The sequence below is a fragment of the Fringilla coelebs genome, assembly GCF_963513975.1.
Source record: "Fringilla coelebs genome assembly, chromosome: 12".
Lineage (NCBI taxonomy): Eukaryota > Metazoa > Chordata > Aves > Passeriformes > Fringillidae > Fringilla > Fringilla coelebs.
In genome coordinates, this window is record NC_140038.1 from 16368658 (window position 1) to 16391265 (window position 22608).

Below are 22608 nucleotides of genomic sequence, written 5' to 3' on the forward strand. Positions count from 1 at the left end.
CTTTTTTTGGTTGTTTAAATTGCTGTTGTAACCTGCACATTTTGCAAATATTTCAATCAAAATGTTTTTCAAAGCACCCTAAGAGAGTGAGGAAAAAGCAAGAGAGCCTTCCTGCAGTTTTTTTCAGGTGTGCTCATCCCTAAGGTGATAGATTTTTGAGTGGTTAACAGGGCTGTCTTAGATGGCCCAAAGGAGGGTTATAAAGATTTCCCCTTCTTTATCTATTCCGTTTATCTATTCCTGTGTTGTCACCTCCAGCCCTCTTTTTCACTCTGACTTCTCACAGGTGGGAACAATCTGAAATCTCAAATTATTCTTGCAATAAACCCCCTCTCACACCTTGCAGTGCCCAGCTTGTTTTCCTTCATCCTACATGTGAGATTGTTTATCCAAACTAGGTAGATTTACCCCCTCAACGTGGCTGTAGAGAGTAATTGGTTTTCTGTCAGGTATAGAACAAGACTAATCAAACCTGTCAGTCTGAAACAGGTCAAAACTAGAGTCAAATATGACCTGTGCTTCAAGGGCCATGAAATGCAGGAATAGTGTGCTGGAGGTGCTGCACAAACAAACCTGAAAGAAATGTCATGTCTTAGCAGCTTTAATCAGAGATAAAACACAAAATCTGAAATTCGCTGGGGTCTCTGTTTGGCATCTGAACCCTACATCTGTTTATCAGCCACTTCAAATCTACAATTATAAGTGAGAATTACATATCACTTTGGACTTATCTCGGGGGGACGTGTTGTTAAGTTCAAATCATTGCTGGTTGTGTGCAAAAAAATGTGCATCTTTCATACACACTGAGAACGTGGGCATCTCCTGAGTCACTGAAAACACGGCCTTGCTGGGTTAATTATTTGTCTGTGAGGTGGGGGAAAAAGGGTGAAGCATGGGGGTTAGGGGAGAAGCAGGCAACAGGGAGGAGTCTTGTGTCATTTTTGTTCCATGGCTATCAGCAAAAGGCTTCTCTGTTCCTCTGGTGACAAACACTGCAAGTGCAAGTTTGAAGAAAAGGCTGGGACAGCTTGGAGAGTGGAATTGCCAGCACTGGGAGTGACATTTGGGCACTCACACCTCCTTGAGCTGTGGAGCTTTGCACAGGTCCATGGAGATGCAGCAACTCTCCATGTCCTTCAAAGCTGAAACTCCTGTCTTCTCCTGCCTCCTGCCCTGGGCATCGCAGTGGCTTCACAGAAAGAGCAAAACACACCCAGGCTCACAACACCCCCCAAAAAGAGGGGCCCCCATTCTGTGTGTGCGCATAAATACCCGTGCACACACAGCACTGCCACCCAGTGGCTCGCTGACCACAAAGGGGGGCTGCAAACTTGGTTCAGGGTGGGGTTTTCTCCCCTAAATGCTACTAACATGGTGTACAAATTTAATACAAACACACACCCAGCTCTGCCTTCCCAGCCTGGAGGTGCCCAGCTTGGCAGGGCCAGGCTGTAGGAGCGAGCCAGCTGTGCAGCTGCAGGTGGAAATATCAGTTCCTTGGCATCAGGCTCAGGTAACAGGCAATTTGCAATTGTCACACATATTCTGCCTTTTGCCTTTTTCCTCCCTTTTCCGTTTTTTGTGTGTCAGTGGTTAATTGCAAGGGGGAGGACGGCAGACCTTATCTCTCCTGACTAGTGGTGGCAAAACTGAAAAATTGTTTTCATTACCAGGTGGAAGGCTTTTCACATGCAAATTATCGATATCATTGTGAATGTGGCATTTTTATTAATCCAAACCAGCTTATCTGACCAAAAAGAAAAGAAATATCATTCTTGTTTTATATCAAACATTTTGCTCTGACAACGGCTAGTCATATTTGATGAAATATTGCATGGATCGCACCATTTTTACAATTTAGTGCAAGAGAGAAAGAAATAAAAAGGACTAATGGATGGGGTGGGGTTTGGGGGTTTTTTGATGGATTTGGGGATGGGATTTTTTGGTTTTGCTCTTTTTATCTTTAAGACACTTCTAAATGCCAGTCAAGTGATGCAAGTTCACATAAACATTTTAACTTCTTTTCTTCAACATCAAAGAAACGGATCTGGTTTTATAGATGTATTTTTATCTCTCTATTGTGTGCACTTCCCCTTCAGACACTGGGAAAATAAGGTCACATTCCCTACCGAGTCCATCCTTTTCTATTGATTTTACTTTCTTAAAATCCTAATAGAGCTTGAAATTAATACCATTTAATTTTCTTCTCCCTTTCTTGCGAACCAACAAAGCTTTCTTATTGCTGCCACACAAGTCTGGGTACAAAGAAGATGACATACTTGGCATCCTCCTTTCAATGGCAAAAATCCTTGAAAGAAAATCAGGAGGGTTTTGGCTCTTTATCCAAGGATGGGAAGGCTCTCCCTGTCTAGAAGATGAGGAGCAGGGGACGCTTCTTTACCCATTTCAATAGGGGATGGATCACAGAAACTTATGGAGCCCTGTAATGTGGCAAAATTCAGATTCACTGACTTTAGGACAGGTCTAAATTTCTCTGCTTGGGCTGCAACTCAGTGCTCTCTCTGCTGATTAAAAAAAAAATAAATAAAAATAAGAGCCCTATTCATATTCCCCAGCCTGGGACAAAGCTTGTCCTTCAGGAGCCAGGTGAATGCACTTCAGTAATGGACACAGCCACTCCAGGATCCAGCTGGAAACCATTTGCCCAAGGGTAGATGAAGTCAGGTGAGGAGACTGGCATCTCTGGAAGATTCTCCTCCATCCATGAGCAGAGCCACTGGGGTGGTACTGTCCTATCCCTTGCTCAGCATGGAGACCAGCAAGAGCATTCAGGAGAAGATGAAGGGCATCAGACTGACTGAATCAGCATCCCTCCCTCCTGCCAGTGAACCTGCTGGGGAGGAAAAGACACTTCATGGCCCTTGGGAGTCACCTCTCCTTCGTGGGAGGGCTTTGCTGGAGAAAGCAGAGAGAGGCAGGTTGGGTGTCAGCAGTGACACGATGGAACACGACAACCCTGGCTGGCCCAGGCTCCTGTGCCCGTCTGTCACATCAGAGCAGTGCTCAGCTGTATAAAATGGGCTGTAAACTTTGCTCATTTTGGCTGACAGATACGATAAAGGTTATGTGTGCTTTACAGCATTACGAATTTGATGGAGGAAGGTCCCCTGAGACCTCTCGCTGCACCAGGTCCCAGCATTTGGCACAGTGCAGCAGGGACCTCGTGGGTCACGTTCCCTGCCCCTCCTGTGCTTGTTCAGGAGTCACTACCCACCTCAGCGATGCTTCTCACATAGATTAAAAGCATTTTAATTATGTATTATTTTTGCACTCTTTGTGTATCTGTGCCTTTCATACGCACATCTTAAATTCATCACCTCTCTGCCAGTTGTTTGTAAATGTCCCCAGGTGTTTAACTCTTATTCTCTGAATCCTCTGAGCTTTTGCTGGTGAGTGTGGCTATTACATATTCCTGATATTTCTCAAAGGTCAAAAGAAAATGTAAAAATGCCATTTCTTTTCTCTTCTCCTTACAAAGCAGAAAATGCAATATTGTTCTGGTGTAGTTACTTTAGCTGCAATGCTAACATTTTATTTTTTTTTAAGTAGACCTTATTGTATTTACGGCAAATGTTCCAGATACAGAATTACTTCCTCAAATTATTAGGAACTAGAAGATATAATCAGCTTTTATTCTGTTTTAGAAGATATTACTCTACCACAACAGTCTATTTGCGACAGTTTGCTCTCATCTTCCTGCAACCCATCTTACAAATGAGACATAAAATTGAGGCTCTGGATGCTTATGGACCCAATCCTGCAACATTTATGCACCTGTTTAAGCTGAATCATGTAAAGATTCATGGTGGATTGAATGTGCAGAATGACTAACACTTGAGGAACCGTGGCAATTGCTCCAAAGCAGCCTGCAGTTCTTCAGGATAATGAGCAATGCATGAAACTGGTGCATTATCAGGGTGGATTATCTGCTCCTCCCTCAAATCTGGCCAGGATGCTGTAAAGGATGGACTTGGGGTGAATGCAGAGTAAACTGTCCTCTCTGTAGTCAGTATTATTATATTAATTTCCTCTTATCACTGCAGTAAGACTCCTGACCGTGCAGAATTTAGCCCTCAGCAGTGCACTGAGATCTCGAGGTTTTCATCGCAGAGTCACACTTGGTGGTGTTACACAGCTTTGTTAATTGATTACAAAATAAATCAGCAAGCTGCACTGTTCCTGCATTTTCTATCCAGCTTGCTGCCTCCTCACCTCAAACCAGCTGCACTTCAAGGTCCTGGTCCCTGTGTCTGAAGCCCAATCAACCAAAGAATGACCTTTTTTTTTGACCTACATGTTTCAGAGGAAGAAAGCAACAGATGACACCAAGTAGAGGATTCACAGAGCTCTTTGTGTGAGCCCCTAGCAATGGAGCTCTCCAGTGAAGGGCATCAAGCTTAACTCTCTGCTCACCCTGCAAGGAGGATTTTTTTTCAATTTCATTTAATAGCAGCATTTCCATTGACTTACACAGGAGCAGAGCCAAATCCCAGCATGTCTTTTAAGAAAAGCTACTCCTCAGCAGAAGCAGCATCTCAGCAGAGAGGATGCCCTTGCCCCTGAGAGTCCTTGTCCAGGCAAACCAACTCTCACCGTACACTGAACGATCCCCCCTCTTATTCCTCAGCCTCCATCGAGATTTCTGCTCTTGCACATTGACACTGTGATTGGCAACTGAAACACAAAGATCAGACAAAAGAGGCTGGAACACCACCTGGGATGGTGCTGAAAAAGATGCAGGAGCAGATATCTCCATCTGTATTCTCGAGGATGTGCAGGAGGAGAAGGCAGCTGCGGTGTTGTGGTGCTCCCGAACCACGGGGGACTGGTGCTCTGCCCCGCTGCATCTCGGGAAACCCCAATGTCATCCCTGCACCAGCAAGGTCACCTCAGAGCCTGCTTCCTCATCCTCAGGCCAGTCACACCGCTGTGAAACTCCAGAACGGGTGGGCAAAAAGAGTCCAAGATGAATAAAACGGGAGGGAAATTAGGCTTTTCTCAGATTTACGCAGAGGTAAATTATGGGGCTACTTATGCCCCCTAAAATCACTTTCTCCCCAGGGTCCTGAACATGCTCTATTATGAAAGCTATATACTGGAGGGTAAATTTGCCATATATACACTACAATATAATTGTACCAGACTCACCTGTGTCGTATTTTTTACCTATAAACATAATGGTGATTTGTTTGTCTCCTCTTTCTACAAGAGTTTCAGAATCCCCAGGAAAGCACGTGGGCCATAGCACACTCATGCCACCATTTAATCCAGATAAGAGAGAAGTCTTGTGCTGAGTGTGCCTCCCCATACCTTATACTGGTGTTAGGCATCCCTGTACATATGGACAGCTTTATCCTGGTGCAAGGCACCTCGGCAGGAATCACACAACACTGACAGTGTACCACACTGTACTTCTGAATTGATGCAAAAAGCCGTGCACAGAAGGGAAAATGGCAGCTTTCCAAGTGGCCCCAGTTAATAGCTCTGTTTTGCTTAATGGTGCCTCCCATTCAGACTAAAGATGCTGTTTTAAATATGTAAGCAATTAGTATCTCTCGCTCTCAACACATCTGTGCTGCTTCTCTCTGCTGCATTATAAATCTATCGTGTGCCTCTCCAGCTCGGCAGTGCATATATCACCAGATATTCTGATTTTCAGCAACTTTCTGGTCTGAAGGAGTTGTGCCTGGATTTGGTGAGGCTGTGCCGGGCTGGCACTGCCTAAGCATTGCTGGTTGACACAGCCAGCCTCTCTTCTCCACTGGACTAACAGATAACAGGGATATAGGGAAAGCACCTCTTGGCGGCTTTTTGGCGGTTCTTTGGTCCAGCTAGTACTTCTGTGTTTTTCCCAGCTTTCACACACTTTCTGTGTAGAAACTGCAGTTTTTTCTCTTCGTAACAAAACCCAAGGGCGCCTGTAGCCTGCAGGAGGATGTTTGCAGGGGTTGCAAGGTGGTTGAGATGCAGCCAAGCATCTCAGAAGCAGAACACCTACCTTGCAGTTTTGTTCTTAAATAAATTCTGCCCGCACAAACTCCAGCGGGATCTAGAGCCACGGCAGGACTAGTGCGGTTATGACGGTCAGTATTTATAGGAGCGTAAGAAATCATTCTTGCTAAAATAGCAATTGATAGTAATAGAACTGGGTGTGATAAGTTACTCAGCTTTTTTTTTTTTCTTTTTAAGGAGGAGAAGGCACAGCCACCGCACCGCGCGCGGGAGTTCCCGTTGTCTGATTTTATTACAGTTTTTTGTCCTTTCGGGGAGAAGCCGCCCCGCCTGCGCGGTGCCCACCCCCTCCCCGGCCAGGACCGACCCCGCCACACCGCGCGGTGGGCGCAGGGGAGGAGACGCCGGAGCGGCGAGGAGCGCAGCCCGCTGGCCGGGGCTGGAGGAGCCGGCAGGGGCTGTCCGGGGGCTCGCAGGGCGCGGCGGAGGCGGCGGCTCCCGGCGCTCACCCCGGGTCGCGGTGCGGCCGCACGGGACGCGCGGGCCGCGGGGCCGCGCCGCAAACTTTAGCGGCGGGGGGCGGCGGGGCCGAGCCCGCCCCGAGCGCCCCCTCCCCGCCCCTCCGCAGCCTCCCCGCGCCGGCGGGGCGGGCCGGGGGCGCCGAGGGGCGGAGCGGCCCCGCCGGGCGGCGGCGGCGGCGCCGAGCCGGGACGCGGCGCCGGGCTCCGCACCCCGCGGAGCGGCGCGGAGCGGCCCAGCCCGGCCCAGCCCCGGAGCCATGCCGCTGCCGTGCCGGGGCTGGACGCTGGCGCTGCTCACGCTGCTCGTCGGTTTCCTCATCTTCGCCGATATCTCGGAGATCGAGGAGGAGAGCGGGTAAATCCCCCGTCCCCGCGCGGGGGAAGGGGCGCGGAGCGGTGCCGGGGACCGGGGAGGAGGCGGTGGCGGCGGCGGAGGGGGCGGGCGCCCGGACAGTTTCTTTGTCTCCGGCTCTCCCGGGTTTTGCCGTGCCCAAGTGGGAAGCGAGCGCGCTGCGCTCCCGCGCAGCTCCGCGGGGCCGGAGGCAGCCCCGGGCGGGACCGCCCCGCCGCCGGGCAGGACGGGGCAGGATGGGGCACGGGGTCGGGGACAGCCACGCCGGGCCGGGCAGGGCTGCGGGAGCAGATACCTCTCCCGCTAGAGACGCGGTGGTGCCGGTCCGAGTAGGGATGCTGGGGCAGGTACCGGTCCCTTTAGGGATGCTGAGCTGCCTGTCCGGATTGGGATGCCGGAGCAGGTACCGCCCCGGTACAGACGCTGAGGTGCCGGTCCGGGTGGGGATGCTGGAGCAGGTACCACTCCCTTTACAGACACTGAGGTACCCGTCCGGGCAGAGATGCCGGAGCAGGTACCGCTCCCGTTAGAGATGTGGAGGTCCTTTTAGAGAGGCTGAGGTACCAGTCCAGGGATGCTCTATCAGGTACAGGTCTGGGTAAGGATGCTGGAGTGGGTACCAGTCTGATCAAAAATGTTGGAGCAGATCCTGGTCTGGAGAGAGGGATTTTGGCATGGGCAGTGCTCAGGTGCTGATGGACGGATGGAGCGGGTCCCTAAGTGGGATATTGGTGAGAGTGATCTGCTGGACAGGGATGCTGGGGCAAGTTGCAGCCCTGGGGCTCAGGTGCCACTGCTGGTCCAGATGGGTGTGGTGGAGAGGGCACCAGCTGATGGGAGTGGTGGTAATGGAGCAGTCTGCAGGTGGATAAGGGACCAGTCTGTGGGATAGGAGAGATTGAGCAGGGATCAGTTGGGTGGGGATAGTGGAGCAGAGAGCTTAACCCACTGGTGTGTCCCTGTGGGATGCTTTAGGGGCTTCATGATCACCCCTTACTGATCACTGTCGTGGTCGGTGTTTACCTTCAGGTGCCATGTATGGCAGGGGCTAAAGCAGCCCCTCAGTCTGAGGAGCAACACCCTCCCCATAAACCCCATCTCTGCTTGGAAATTTAGGGTATGAGAGGAACAAACGCAAAGAGGAGGGTTTGCATTAACTTAAGGAACTTGCTACAGCAATGTGGAAAACCAAATAATTTTAGTAATGAGGTGTGCACTTGGGGTGCCCAAATGACACAAAGGTCTTTCTGTTTGGGATCAGCTGGCTTTGTCCACTGTGTTACACCGAAACAAGGACCTTTATGAGATGATAAATGAAATGCAGTGATGTTTGTTTATTGTTTCATTGTTATGTTATGCTGGGTGCCACAGGCAAGAAGTGCTTAAAGGTCAGTAGCCTTGTCCAGAAGCATCCAGCACCAGACTGTGGGTTACCAGGGTAGATGAATTGTTGCTCTGCAATGAGCTGGCACTATCTATATAATAATAAAGGAAATTAAAATCTTCTGATGCATCCTCCCCATTGGACAGGCTGCTCTGATCCCCTTGCTTTCTTCCCATCTCCTTTTCTGGCTTCTGTTCTTTCTTCTCTCTCCTCCCCTATCTGCTAGATCTACCCACTAGAACTTGCTGTGCCCTTATTGAAAATCTATTCTGTTTTGTTACTTACTTGTCCTGTTTTTCACCCTGGTTCATTAGGGATTCCCAGTATTGTGTCTTTTTTCTCCCCTCTTTTCTATACATTGTATGGAAATTGGCTGTTTGCTGGCTGCTTATCTCCAAACCCTGGCATCTGAGTTTGTTGCTGTAGCTCCTCCAAGGAAGTTCTGCCAAGCTGTGCGGCGGCAGGGACGGCAGCAGGGTCAGATGAGTTCTGTAGGAACAGTGAGCAGCTCGTTCCACATGGCCTCAGAAAGGGTAGGCAGCAGGGAACTGGCAGAGGAGAGGAGCACCCTGCACCCAGGGGGTGAAGGAGGGTCCTGGGTCCCAAGCCCTCTGATGCACATGATCCCCAAACCTTTCATAGATCAGTGCCAACATCAGCTGTGCTTCCCACAGGGGGATAAACAGGGCAAAGGTGGGACCCTGCTGTATTAATTATATATTATTTAATCATGAAGTTGGGCAAACTGAACCTTTCTCTTGCTTTGTCCTTTCCCACCCACTTTTCCCCATTGCATGTCTGGAGCGTTTTGGGTTCAATGAGCTCCTGCATCCCAAACACAGTAAGGCACCAAACACTGCTCACCTGGCACAGAAGCCTGGCACAATGGGCACTCCATCCCTGTGTGCTGCCGTGGTGCCAGGAAGGGTGAGCACAGTGCTCTGACCTGGCTGAAATGTATTGCTGTGGTGATGTGGAAAAGCAGAGTGCCTGGTCTGCAGCAGGTCAGGGGATGATAGAGGGTTTTCAACTGTGGGAGCCACATCATAGCATTTTTTGTTAACAGGTCCTGTAGGTAAAGGGAACTGTGTGACAGCTAAAGTGCACAGCAGTGTAGAGAAGAGACCCTTCCAAAGTTTTCCACGAGCTCTCTGTGTGTCCAGGAGGGAGCAGCTCCTCTCTGTGAGAGCTTTGGGAGGTGCTGTATATTTGTGCAGCCTTTTTCCACATCAGGAGTGTTTGGCTGTTGTATTGTGTGGCTCAGCATCCTCCTTCACCCCTTCCCCCCCAGACCACCCTCGCTGTGGCCAGTGCAGCAGGGCAGGAAGGAGCTGCCCAGCTGTCCCCTGGCAGGCTGGTGGCACTGAGCAGGGCTGGGAAACACAGGCAGGTGCAACTCTTTTCTTCTTTCTCCTTGGCATGGAAACACTCTCTAATTATTGTGAGGCGCGAACAGCTTGCCCACTTTTACACGTACCCTGCCCCCTGCATGTGGTTCGGATTGTCTTTGGAAGAACGTTCCTCGTACGGGTGGGAGTGGGGGGGAACAGATTTCTCTCACCTACAAACACTGAGAAATTTCAGAAGAAAGACACAAAACGTTCATTAGGTAAAAAAGAAAGAGAGAGTATAATACTACTGGCAAAAGGACAAAAAGCCCAAAGCCGTGCTGTTTCTCTGGACAATAAGTTCCCCGCCTCGCCTGTGAAGAGAGGTGGGAGCCGAGGGCAGCTGGAGCTGCTCTGCCTGCCACAGGCTTCTGAGAAAGATGTTTGTGCCTTAAGCAGTCCCATCTCACTCCTCTAGACATCCTTATACCACCTCCCACTGCCAGGCGATGCTGAAACAAAGAGGTGTTGGGGCAAGGATGAGAATTCAGCAGTTTCTCGCTCCTGATGCTGCGTCGCTCTTGCTTAGCCCGTTCCTCCCACCCTGCAGCCACCCTTGTGCGGGGGGTTTTTCCCCCTGCTACATCCTTGTCCCTGTCTGGACGTGTCACCTTACAGCTTTGTGGCTTGGGTGGCGGGGCTGTGGGATGCCGGCAGGGCGGTGGGATGCCGGAGGGGCTGTGGGATGCCGGCGGGGCGGTGGGATGCCGGCGGGGCTGTGGGATGCCGGAGGGGCTGTGGGATGCCGGCGGGGCTGTGGGATGCCGGCAGGGCGGTGGGATGCAGGCAGGGCGGTGGGATGCCGGCGGGGCTGTGGGATGCCGGCGGGGCTGTGGGATGCCGGCGGGGCTGTGGGATGCCGGCAGGGCTGTGGGATGCCGGCGGGATGCCGGCGGGATGCTGGCGGGCAGGGACACGCTCGCCGGTGTGTGCTGCTCCGTGAGGTATTGCTGTGCTGAGCGGTCTTGGCACTTTGTTTCCGAACAGGCAGCTGGTTCCGGGCTGCTGAACTTTTCCTGCAGCCCGGTGGCGCCTGCGTTTCCATGCACCGCTCCCGCTCTTTGTTTGGCTGGCAGGAAACAAAAGACGCGCTCCCGTCTGCCTTGGGGAGCGCTGATGGCATCGCAGCCATTCCTTCATCCGCGCCGGGATGGGGCAGCGCCACCGACCTGTCCCCGCAGAGCAGAACAAAGCATCCGGCATCCCGTGGGGTGGCTGTTGTCGCTGGTGAGGAGGAGAATTCTGCTCCGGTTTAAGGGGGCTCTCTTTGTTACTGTGCGCCTGCTGTTGCGGTTCTGCAGGGGTCCGGCTGTGTCCTGGTTGTCTGTAGAGGGAGCTGGTGACCCGCTGCCACCAGGTGACTTCTCGAATTAGAGTCTGAGCCATCTTAGGGAGCACTTGACACTTGGTAATGGGTTGGTCTTAATGTGAGCCAAGCTTTTCCCTGCTAGCCCGGACCACATGGCTTTCCATCCTGATTACAGGAGGAATTATATTCTGCTCACTCTAAGTGACGAATAGGAGTCTCTGATATTGCTGGCCTGCCTGCCTGGGAGCTTGTCAGTAAATTGCCACTTTTTCCTCGTGTGCCCTTTTCTAACACCTGCCTTTCAAAGGCTCGGGAAGAGAGATTTTGTGTCCTTTATGGAGGCTGCTGCACTTGCTGTGAGCTGGCTGTAGCCGTAATGCTTCTTGTCAGGGTTGGTCCATGGGCTGTGAATGTCCAGGCTGTGATTCACTGCACCCAGCCCAGAGTCAGTCTAAGACTTGCTCTCCAGCAGAAAGTTTTGCTGGAGAAAGTGCTGCATTTTACCAACAAGCGCTTTTGTGCTCTCACACAGTGGGTGTGCACAAGCCGACAATTATCCAGGTTGGGCTGGAGAAGGAATGGCTCTCGGCAGGAGAGGAGCCCACAGACATCCTGGAAGTATTCATGGATATGGAGCCAGAGGAGACCTTTGTACTCCTTGGGTATGGCAGGGCTCTAATGAAAGCTCCGTGACACGTCAGGCTGCAAAATAAAAGCAATGTTGGAGCCCTGATTTGAGTAAGAAAATACTCAGGGTAGGCTTTGATTGCAGCTCTTCCGACAATAACCTGAAGTACAAGCAGCGATTTCAGTTGGCTGCAGAGCTCCCTCTCCTCCCCATGAAACTCTCCCTCACCTCCTGCCACAAAAACATGTCCAGACCCCTGTGCTCCTGCCTGGAACAGGTTTGGGAAATGAATGTCCACATTGAGCTGAGCTCTGAGAGAATGCTGGGAGTAGTGGAGGGCTGGGATCAGCAGGATGGAAAGCACTCACGGACCCCCAAGTGAAACAAAAAGGAAAAGCCAGTGCTAAGGGATTTCCAGTCTGTAGAAAAGTTACTCCTCAGCCCAGCACTGGTTGTCAGCAGCTTACAGGACCCCCAAGGAGGAAATTTCTGACCTTGCTGGTGAGGAGAGCTGTGGTAGGAGGATGCAAACCACCAGCCAGCCTTTCTTGGATGCCCTATTGCTGTAGCCAAGCCAGTTCATGTGACCAGGGCAATGGAGACAATAAAGCAGTTCCCAGCAGGGCTTCAGGTTTCCTTTTCGCCCAGGTGGGCTTTTTGTGAACCACCTCTACCCCTGCAAGTGCAGAATTGCAGTTGGGAGTGCAAAGGACACCTTTCTGTCCCAGCAGAGAGCACGGAGCAGTGAGTGATGGCTCCTTTAGGGAAGGCTTGTTGAGCAGCTCAGGGTGACTTCAGAGCTTCAGCCTCCTCTGGGACCAGGGCCAGCAGTGACACAGCAGATCCTGCTGCTGCCACCTCCCCTCCCAGCCTTTCCCGACCATCACCACCCCTCCCAGCCTTCCCCAGGCACGGATGAACTCAAGGGCTTGGTTTTCTCTCACGTGGCAGATGGGCTTTTGATCTTCCAGGAAAAGCATTTAACAGGAGTGCCTTTATCTTTCCTTGGGCTTTCAGGCTGTCCTGATGATAAGATGAAGAAATGGCCCTAACCAGCACCAGAGGAGTTTTAGATTGGGTAGCAGGAAAAAGTTCTTCAGTGAGAGGTCTGACAAGCAATTGGCACAGGCTGCCCAGGGAAGTGGTGGAGTCATGATCCCTGGAGGTTTTTAAAAGATGTGTTGGTGTGGCTCTTAGGACATGCTGGACTTTGCAGTCTTGGGATGACTGTTGGACTCAGTGATCTTAAAGGATATTTTTAATCTGCATGATTCTGTGATTCTACAGGTATTTTGCTTTTTCATCCTTGAGAATAGCGCTGCTTAAATACATCAGGCGCAGATCCTGTAAAAACCAGTTGTTCCAAAACCAAACCAAAATTGGACTTCTTCTAATTGCCTCCCACATTTGTTTCCCCTGGGCCTGGGTCTTCTTCAGCAGCAAGAAATAAGCCCAAAGTACAAGATTAGATAATAATTATTTTGCTGTTTCTCTGGCTTCCATCCCCAGTGGCCTCAGGAAACAAGCAAGTTCCCTGGCAAAGTAAATTCACTGGAGGTGCAGTTTCAGGTGTCCTTCAGCAAACACCACTGCAGAGCAGACAGGTGTCAGCTTCTCAGTCCCTTGCAATGCAATAGAAAAAGAAAGAAAAAAGAAAGAGGAAAAAAGGAGAGTATCTTTACAGCTCCTTTTTCTTCACATTTCCCCTGTAAATCCTTGTCTTGGCTGGCAGCAGCCTTGATGGTGGTGGTGTCCTTGGGAGATGCATCTTCATCAGCGGCAGCAGGATTGGCTCTGATTGGGAAGTGAAAGGACTGATCCAAGGAAACGGGCACAGCCCTGCTGAAACCTGCCAGAGCAGTGACAGTGGTGTGGGCTGAGAGCTCTGTCCAAACTTAGGTCTGAATACTTCTTGCTTTTGCAAATCATGTCACTGTGGTTGCATGCAGAAATCCCCTGGGACCGTCCCAAACAAGCACAAACCCCAGCCTGGGCTCAGTGTCTTGGTGCTGAGCACGCTCTCCATAGGCAGGGCTGCCTTGAAAAACACATTTTGTCACAGCTTTGGAGCGCTCTCTCAAGGCATCCTCAGTCCTGCAGCATCCCAGTGTATCACCCATGTGTCTGGCACAAGGTTGTGGTTCTTACAGCCAGGCTTTGCCAGCACCTTCAGGGGTATCAGTCAGCTCTTGGCCACTGGCTACAACAGCACCTGTGTTCCCCCTGCAAAAGTTCAGCATTGTTGTGAGGGATCTCCAGCACCTTTTGCAGACACCCAGCAGCACACTCAGCTGGCAACCAGCAGCTGCTCAGTGGGTAATTAAACTTCTTACTGCTTCCCATGGTAGCTTTGTGAGCCAGGGTGGGGAGAGGAGGTCCAGCTCTGAACCCACCATGGGCTTTTCGGTATTTGGCAGCTGGACATTGTGGTCTGGGATCTACATCACTGTCCTGGGACAGCTCAGTTGCTGGTTGTGGGGTGTAGTTCTCCCCCAAGCACTCCCAGCCCTCTTTGTGTAGGCAGCAGATGTTATTTTGGGGATGCTCATACAGAAGAGCTGCCCCAGGAGGGTGTCTCTGCTCAGGAGGGGTCCCCAGCATCTGCATCAACAGGGGAAAGAAGAAACCACATGAGACCTTCAGTATTGCAGAGTGCTGCACAGAGCACTGGGAGAAGGGATGAGAGGGGTGTAGGAGGATGGGCCCAAGGGCCCACAGCCCCACATGAGAATGTTTCATCTTGCACCATCTCCCAAGGTGTGTGGCACCCAAGGTGCTGCAGCAGCCACTGGGATTTCTGGTTTCTGGGGCAGGGATGCTCAGGGTGACAGGTTCTGCTGCAAGCTTGATGCTCTGCTGTTTGTGCTCCCTGAGAGCTCTGCTCTGTTAGCAGAAAAAATTACCTCAGGACAAATGTGTAGTGTAGACATGTTTTGTAAGCAGTGAGGCTTTTGTCTCAGCTACTTTCTAGATCTTCTCTGAACTTTTGGGGTTTTTGCTTTCTCCCTTCCAGAAGGAAAAAAAAGAGAAATAACCTAAATTACACAAACATATACGAAATATACACACACTCTGCCCGGTCCCAAGCCCCTCTGGATGTTTTTTGCCTGCTTCAATGTCTATTTCTTTGCTGGCTGTTTCATTAACACAGCCAGAGAAAAAGAGCTGATGCCACGAATAATGTTTTAAAGAGGAAGGAGGGGATAAGGTCCTGCCAGTACTCAGGATAGGGAGAGAGGAAGTGTCTGCCGTTTGAGCCCTGTGAGTATTTTGTCTTTGATTGAACAAGAGCATCTTGAGATGCTGTGCTGATGTTGTGGCAAATGCATGTGGATGTGAGAGCTGACACTGCACAGGTGCAAGAGACACTTTTGTGGCTCAGGAAAACCAATGTCCTGGTGACAGGCTGCCACAGGCATCTCTGCCATTGCCTCGTGTCCATCTGCTGTCAGAGCTGCCCCATTCCTGCTGATTTGTCACTGCTTTTCTCTCAGAAGCGTTTCACACTAATTGGCACGTTCCTCATTAAGCAGTAGCTGTCTGTTTTGCAGCCCCACGTGTCTCCATCCCCTCGTGTCCTCAGCAGACACCTGCAGTGCTCACACACCGTGGCTCTCAGCCAGGCAGGGCTGCCAGGGTCAAACCCTGCTCACATTTACTGCAGAGCTGATGAGGAGCCCCTGGCACACCTGGCAGGCAGGGATGCTCAGCACCCCCAACCTGCTCGTGGTCCCTGGGAAGGAGCCTGCAGGGTGGATGATGTTGTGGAGGTGGGATGGGGGTGTGGGAAGAGGTGACCAAATTCACAAGGCTGCTTTGCATGGGACTGACAGCTCTGCATTTCCCATTTATGGGTTATGTCCATTTCCATCAGGTATAAGGCTATTCCTTCATTGACTTCTTCCATTTGTCTCAGTTTCATTTGATTTCATCTTGCCCTGACAGTGTATATTTTTCTTCCTTCCTCTAAAGAAGGTGAGAGGAGGAGGGCCATCTATATCCTTCATTTCCAGGGGCTGGGCAGTGCATCCTTTCCCCCAGAAGTGTTAGTTTTGGTGAAGGTCTCTGGCCACAGCACAGGAGAGGGGGTGTGAATATCCCACTCCACATCCCCTCCACACTTGGCTGCCTCAGGGAAAGCCCCTGGGTGGGAGGACAGTGATTGTGGGTGGGTGGTCTCTAGCCAGGCCTGGCATCATGCTTGTGTGCTCTTCAGATAGAAAATAGCAGTTCTGGTCCTGAGGAAAACATCAGAGCATTCCTTAAAGAGCAAAGTAAATATAGGTGGTGATTTGTTATTTTTTTTTAAATAGATACAGACTGCATTAATGGGCACAGTCTGCAGCCATCTCAGGAGACTGTTGGCTGCCTCTGCTCTTTGGGCCAGTGAAACCTTTGCAGATCAATTCCTGTGTCCTCTGGGCCCTCTCACCCAGCAAGAATCACACTCAGCAAGTAAAGAGCAGCATTTTCAAGAGGACAGGTCTGCTGGAAGCTCACAGTGCCTGCTCCTGGCTTGTGGAACTCATTTTTTGGTGTTGAGGGCCAAGCTGCTTCACCCCCAGTGTCCCAGCTGTAAAACAAGGATCATAAAATGCACCTAACATAAAAGCAGGTTGTGAAAACCTAATTAGTAGGTGTTAGTCTTTTGAACCCCTCAGGTAAAAATTGTGGCACTCTGAACTCTCTTCCTGGGGAATTCAGGTGGATAAATTCAGCTTAATAATCCCCCAAGGGACTATTATCTAACTTTTATGTGGAGGAGGGAGAAGAGGATGACTTGGGTTGCCCAGGGTCAGGAAGAGGCAGAGGTTTTGTTCCACCAGGAATGAGCTTCACAAATGTGGATAAATGCAAGAGAGTTGGAACAAGATGATCTTTAAGGTCCTGTCCAACCCAAATCATTCTGTGGGCTATGAAATGGGTGCTTGGGTGTGGCTGAAATTTGCAGTCAGCTCCTGTTTCTCTTCCCATGTGTGTCACCTGCCACAAATGCTGGGGGGAAGCAGGACTTGGGGGTGGGCATCGTAAAATACGCCGTGGAAAACACATTTCCTACTTTGTGAGCCTGGGAACGTGGACATGTGGAGTCTGCTCGTGGAGACCTGCTCTCCCAACGAGGCTCTGTGACCTACTTGTTCACTCAAAGCAGCTTTGATTTCACGTGTCCAAGTGGCTCCAAGCGAGACCAAACTTACCTAGCAACAATTAAGAGAAGCATTTAAGAAGCAGGAAACGATGAAAAGGGAAATAAAAACCCTAAACTGACCCATTCACAGGGGGTGAATAGAGGAGTCTTTGCATACCTGATTCGTCACAAATTATTCATCTGGGAAAATTAAGACCTGAACCATATGACAATTTTTCTTTTACATCCTCTGATATATGAATCAGTGTCACTTTAGATCTGAGCACAGAACGTTTTGACCTATATAATATCTTAGATAGTGGCAATGCAGCTTGGAAATCTCAGAGAAAATGAGAAAAGATGGCATAAGTCAGTAAGATGGCATTAGCACATATAGATGCAACTTATCACTGGAAAACATCCCAACAGAAGCCCAAAGAAAAATGTTTTGTAAATAATAGGATTAGGAAGCAGGTTGGTACTTTGTGGAGCTGGCTATACAATGAAACTGATAACAACTAGATTAATAAGGCAATTCAGTCCAAACACAGTGTAGCACTAGAAAGCTTTTCAAAATCAATGCTATCTGTGCTATTTTAATCGAGGCTGGTCTTTGCCTTTTGAAGCAAAGGGATTTGAAACTCCAGGTCAGGAAGGTGTAATAAAATGGACTGGGGTTTTTGGGGTTTTTTGTTGTGGTTTGTTGGGGGTTTTTTTTAACATGTGCTTCCTAATTAGTACCCTCCATTTCTAAATGTTTTCCCCTTCCCAGGTGGGGGAAGTGAAGCTATACAGGGGTCCTGGCTTGCCTGTGTTGGTGATGAACTATGGCAGACCTTGGAGAATGCTGTGCTTGGCTCAGTTTCTGGTGTTTTGAGCAGCTGCTTTGTCTGGCTGGGACCCACCAGTGGGCTGAGCAGAGCAGGGTGGCTGGACAGGGCCACCCACCCCAGGACATCCTGCAGCACATGTGGCCTTCCACTGTGCAAAGGGAGATTGTAGGGAAAACGTCCTGAAGTTGTAGTGTGGCACACAAAGCACCAAAGGACTGACAGCTGGGAGCATTTCAGATCCACTACACCAGCTCAGCCAAGTACCATGTCTCAGCTTTGGGCAGTCTCCCTGTCTTGGAGAGAGAAGCCAAGGCTGGCACAGGGAGCAGTGTCTTGGCCAGCATCTCAGGTGCCCACGAGAGCATCGTGGCCAGCAGAGCAGTGATCCCAGTGCCAGTGGAAGATGGTCAGCAGAGCCTTGCTCTCCTCCACCCGTAAGCTGCCTCCTCCCTGTTCATTTATGACAGCAGAACCCTTTGTGCCTCAGTCTGCATTGCAATATTTTTGCTTTTCACAGCGTGTGAGGAGAGAGTAACCCCTGACACTGTCCTTGAGGGGGTTCTCAGCTGGCAGCCAGTCCCCTTCCCCACCAGGCTGCACACAGGTGCTCTCAACTTGTCTTCCTCACATCCAGCATCTCCAGCCCCTACACCTGCCTTAATTCCAGGAGGAAGCACACAGACCTGTCACTGGGGGCATGTGAAGTCAGACTGGATAAATGCATTTGAATAATATGTTGTGATGCTCTGAATCCTTCCTGCTGTAGCCACAAAACATGGATGAGATAGGAACTAACACCTAGGGAACAGTCTTCTCTACTTCCTAATTTACCTTTTTTCCTTTCACGTGTGAACCAGCATGTATTCAGGGGAAAAAACCATTTCTTTCTCTAAGCTTTGTCTGTCCTACAGCGAGTGTGAAGGAGTGTGAATCCCATTTGGAAGCTCCTTCAGAGGAGATGGCTCTGAGCAGGTGTGTGGTTTGCACACTAATCCAGCCTGCTCCCACACCCTGCCGTGAACCCCATTAATGTGGAGGCTTGTTAAATGCCACCAGGCTCCAGGAATGTGCCAGCCCTGCTGTTCCCTTGATGCACCAAAAAATGAAACAGCTCGCAGGCTCTCGGCTCTGTCAAGGGACAGAGGAGGGCAGGAATCACTCTGATTCGACCTTGGATGGTCTCTGGCAGGAGGGAGGAAAAGGAAAACCATGGTGGCATTTCCAAGGGTTTGATGCTACGTGGTGCTGAGGGCTGTGCTCAGCCTAATGAGGGGATTTATGTGGCATCCAGCAAGTCTGAAAATCCTTTTTAATGGCACCAAGCACACTCACACAGGCTTTTTCTCTTTCATTTTTGTCTAATGCATTTGGGATTTTTTTTTTTCAGAACTGGTAGGAATACATTCTCCTGAGATACATTTTCATTAAGGTGTATATTTCTGGGTAGCAATATTTCTGCTGGAAGAGAATTCGGTTCTCTTTATGAGTGTGCTCATTGGGATATCTGTGCAACAGGAACAATAAAACAGAGCAGTGAGGACATGGCATTAAAACGTGTCTGAATGGGAGCCCAGCTCCCTTGAGCATCACAGGGTGGGTGGTTTGCTCTCTGTGACCCCTCTGAAAACAGCAAGCTGAAGCAAGAAGGAGCTCTGCTAGATGCAGAGCAATACTTGTATGTATTTAAGTGAGGATTCACAGCTCCTGTCAATGGTGTGGTTCTCTGAAGGGGCTTGGTCCGCCTGTTCTTTAATATAGCCTCATGGAAGTGCTGGAAACTTTGGCTGCTCATTCCCACAGGTCTTGGTCAGACTGGTCTGACATCTGTCCTTGTGTGGTGGTGTCAGGCCATGGGAGGGACACTGCTGTCACTTCAGGTCTCAGCTCCAGCTGTTGTAGAGTTGGCCTTGCAGCTTCAGCCAAGTTACACCAAAGGTGGGGAGAAGGAGCTTGAAGGTGCTCACAGGATTGGGGTGGGCTGGCCTGGGTCCCTGGGAGCTGGGAGAAGGTACACTGAGAGTGTGAGGTCTGCACAAGTCAAGGAGGCTGTGTAAAATAGAGATATTGGATGTTCTCAACTAAAGCCAGGATGAAGACAGCGGTGGGATCTGTCCAGATCATTCAGTCCCTACCTGAAAAGGACAGGGCAAGTCCACTGGCAGCCTGGAGATGGAGGAGAGCTTCTGTGTGCACTGCTAACACCTGGCTGGTACAGAGATGTATTCAATGCAGCTGTAGGGCGCACTCTGCTGTGGCAGCAGGACCAGGTGTCTGTGATGGCTGGTTAGATCACACAGGGATTATTAACTGGGGTGGCTCGGGGTGTTCTTTGCCAGAATGGCTTCGTGGTCACAGCAGGGCACGGTGACAAGGGATGAAAATCCTTCCAGGCATCAGGACATCTCCCTTCTGGATGGGGTGGGACACGGGCGGCGTGGCAGCGTTTCCGCTCGGAGCCCCTCAGAGCAGGATCTCTTGACTGTTGAACAATGCTTGGCAGAAAGGAGCTGGAATTATAAATAATGCATTTCCTTTGTCTTGCAGGAGTTCTGGAGGCAGAGGTACAATCAGATCAGCTGTGAACAGCTTACATAGCAAATCTAATAGGTTTGTAAATTAGATTTTGTGTTCATTTGTTTTTGCTGTAAGGCAGCTATTAATCTGCTTCTCCTCTTCGGTGGATAGTGCTGTTCTTATTTAGCAAATGTATCTGTTCCTTTTCACTTCTGCTTTGCATTTTCTTAATCATTCCCCCCCCCTCCTTCTTCCAGCTCAGTGCAATAATCATTTGCAAATAACCAAGGATCTGGAAGCTGTGGTGATTGAGAGAATGAGAAAGAGTTTACTTATTGTGAAAATAAGTCAGTGATAGAGTTGCTATTTTCCATAGTTCTAAGTGCTATTAGAGGAGCAATCACCGTGTTTGGGATCAGAACTCCAGTTTTGTTGCAGTCCCTTTGTGGCAGAGTCATTCCCTGGCATCCCAGCCCCATTCAGTGTCTCTCTGTGTCATTTTCACAAAGATTCCCTGTCAGCCCAGCCTTGCCAAGTGGCATGTTTGAAAAGCTTTGTGACAGCGTGCAAGGAAGAGTGATATCATCCTGTGATGATGTCACCACCCATGACCAAAGCACAGAAAATGGATAAAACAAAAAACCCAGAGTTATTCCCTGGATTGCTTTACCCTACTTCAGTTATGATTTTTGACACCTTCTAGGTAAGGTTTCCAAGACATGAGTGATGCAGCAAAATGCAAGAAACAAACAAATCCAGCAGACTGGCAGCCTCTGGAGAGGTACAGTACACACACACGTCAGGACACTGGCAGCCAGCATTTATAAACACATTTCCTTGCCTTTTCGGCACATTATACAGTGTGAGCCACAATGTGTCCTGGGGAGCTCTTTCCCTGAGCTGGAGATACCTTCCCAGGAGCTGGATGTTTGTCCATGAGCCTGGGCCACCACCTCTGCCCCACCTCTCATTCCACTCCCTCCTTGGGGTTTACACGCTTCATATAAATACATTTATTTACAAAGCATTTCCCAGCCGGAAGAAGCCCTTTGCAGTGGAGAGGGAGATTCCCTTTAGCTGATAGCAAGTGCTTTGGCTGTGTATTTTTCAGACTGCTCTGAAGGGTGAAGGCTTTTTTGGGTCTGCACATACACACACAGATACAGATATCTGTCTACAGATACACAAGCACCTCATCTTCTTGATGAGATGTTCGGCTTTTCTTTTAGGAGGGCAGCCAGCTGGAATCAAACATTTGGAAGCCCCTGCAATTCATGCAGTTTGATTTTAGTCACAGAAGTGCTGGGGCTGATTTGCTTCTTTAAGCAGGGATTAAACACTGGTGTGTCCCAGTGGTCTCTGGCTGCTGCTCCTTTCTTGGTCTGGAACAGGTGATATGGGTGCTGAAATCCTTGTGCTCAATTCTAAAGAGGGAAAAAACTTCCAATGAGCCAGCCTGCCCCTCTTAGTGCAGGATGCTCACAGCCCAGTCTCACAAGCAGCACCCAGCAGCTCAGCTGAATTAATTTCTCCACTGGGTGAAGAGAGGGCTGCTCCTCTCTGGTGAGGATTTTAATCTTCTCCAGGAGCTGAGCTGGCTCCACTTTGGGATGTTCGTGTGTGACCACGAGGCAGCAGGGCAGCCACCTTGGCTAGGGAGTTTCTTAGAGAATTTTGGGGGCTTTGGGGTGTCTTGTCTGCAAGTGCCCATCTGCCAGCCTGTCACTGTGTGTTTTTCTGTGCATGCCTTCCCTGCAGCTCGGTGTGTAATGGTGTGTTTTGTGTGGAGCTGTGCCTGGCTGTCAGTCTGTGCTGGTGGAAGCCAGCGGGTATTTAAGGATCTCTGTCTGTCTGCTTGAGTGCAGCAGAATACGAACAGGCTTTCACTTCTTGTTTAGCTAATAACTACAATTTGGCTTTTCTGATGAAGTTTGAATTCCAGCAGCCAGAGCTGAAGACTGTGATTAGAAGTGCCATTGGGATGCTAACGGATTCTGTCTCCCTCTCCCCGACTTTCTTTTCTCTAGAGCTGAAGTAGTAATAAATGACTCCTCATCTCCAGCTGTTGTTGACAGAAGTAATGAAAGCATTAAGCACAACATTAAACCAGCCTCATCTAAATGGAGACACAACCAGACACTCTCTTTGAAGATCAGGTACTGGTAATTACCTGTAGGACAAGAGACAGATTTGGTCCTCTCCAGTGCAAGCTGGCAAATTGTGTATCATCTAAAGAAGTCAAGGAAGAAATAAAAAGACTTACCTCCTGCCGAGATAGGCTTCATATCTGTAAACGATTGCCTGGAAATGAATTCCCAGCTAAGCCAGCTGGCCTGGCAACAACAAAACAAGGAGCACTTGAGCCCCTGTTTTTCAGGCCAAGTGGAATTTGTGTGTGCAAGTGATGGGTCACAGAGGGAAGGAGATCTTCTTGCCTGGGTAAACTCAGGGACCCTCACTGATCGTGGGCTGACTGTGGTAGCCTGCTCTGGGCAGGGAGGAGTGGAGAGGGAGCAGGCATTGAGATGGAGATATCCTTTTGTAAGCTGTGCCTGGAGAGCACAGTCAGATGGACTGG

General features: G+C 50.0%; 1 protein-coding gene across 1 annotated transcript in view; it reads left to right on the plus strand.

The window, feature by feature from the left end:
• Window positions 1-6665: 6665 nt before the first annotated feature.
• The window catches only part of ST8SIA2 (ST8 alpha-N-acetyl-neuraminide alpha-2,8-sialyltransferase 2), a gene marked incomplete at its 3' end in the record, with an annotated part of 30383 nt that continues 14440 nt past the window's right edge, over window positions 6666-22608 (plus strand). The window contains exons 1-3 of the mRNA XM_084213466.1: window positions 6666-6849; window positions 20061-20123; window positions 22058-22186. Of these exons, the coding sequence (XP_084069592.1) occupies window positions 6752-6849; window positions 20061-20123; window positions 22058-22186 (290 nt within the window). The 5' untranslated portion in view covers window positions 6666-6751. The remainder of the gene's footprint in view (window positions 6850-20060; window positions 20124-22057; window positions 22187-22608) is intronic.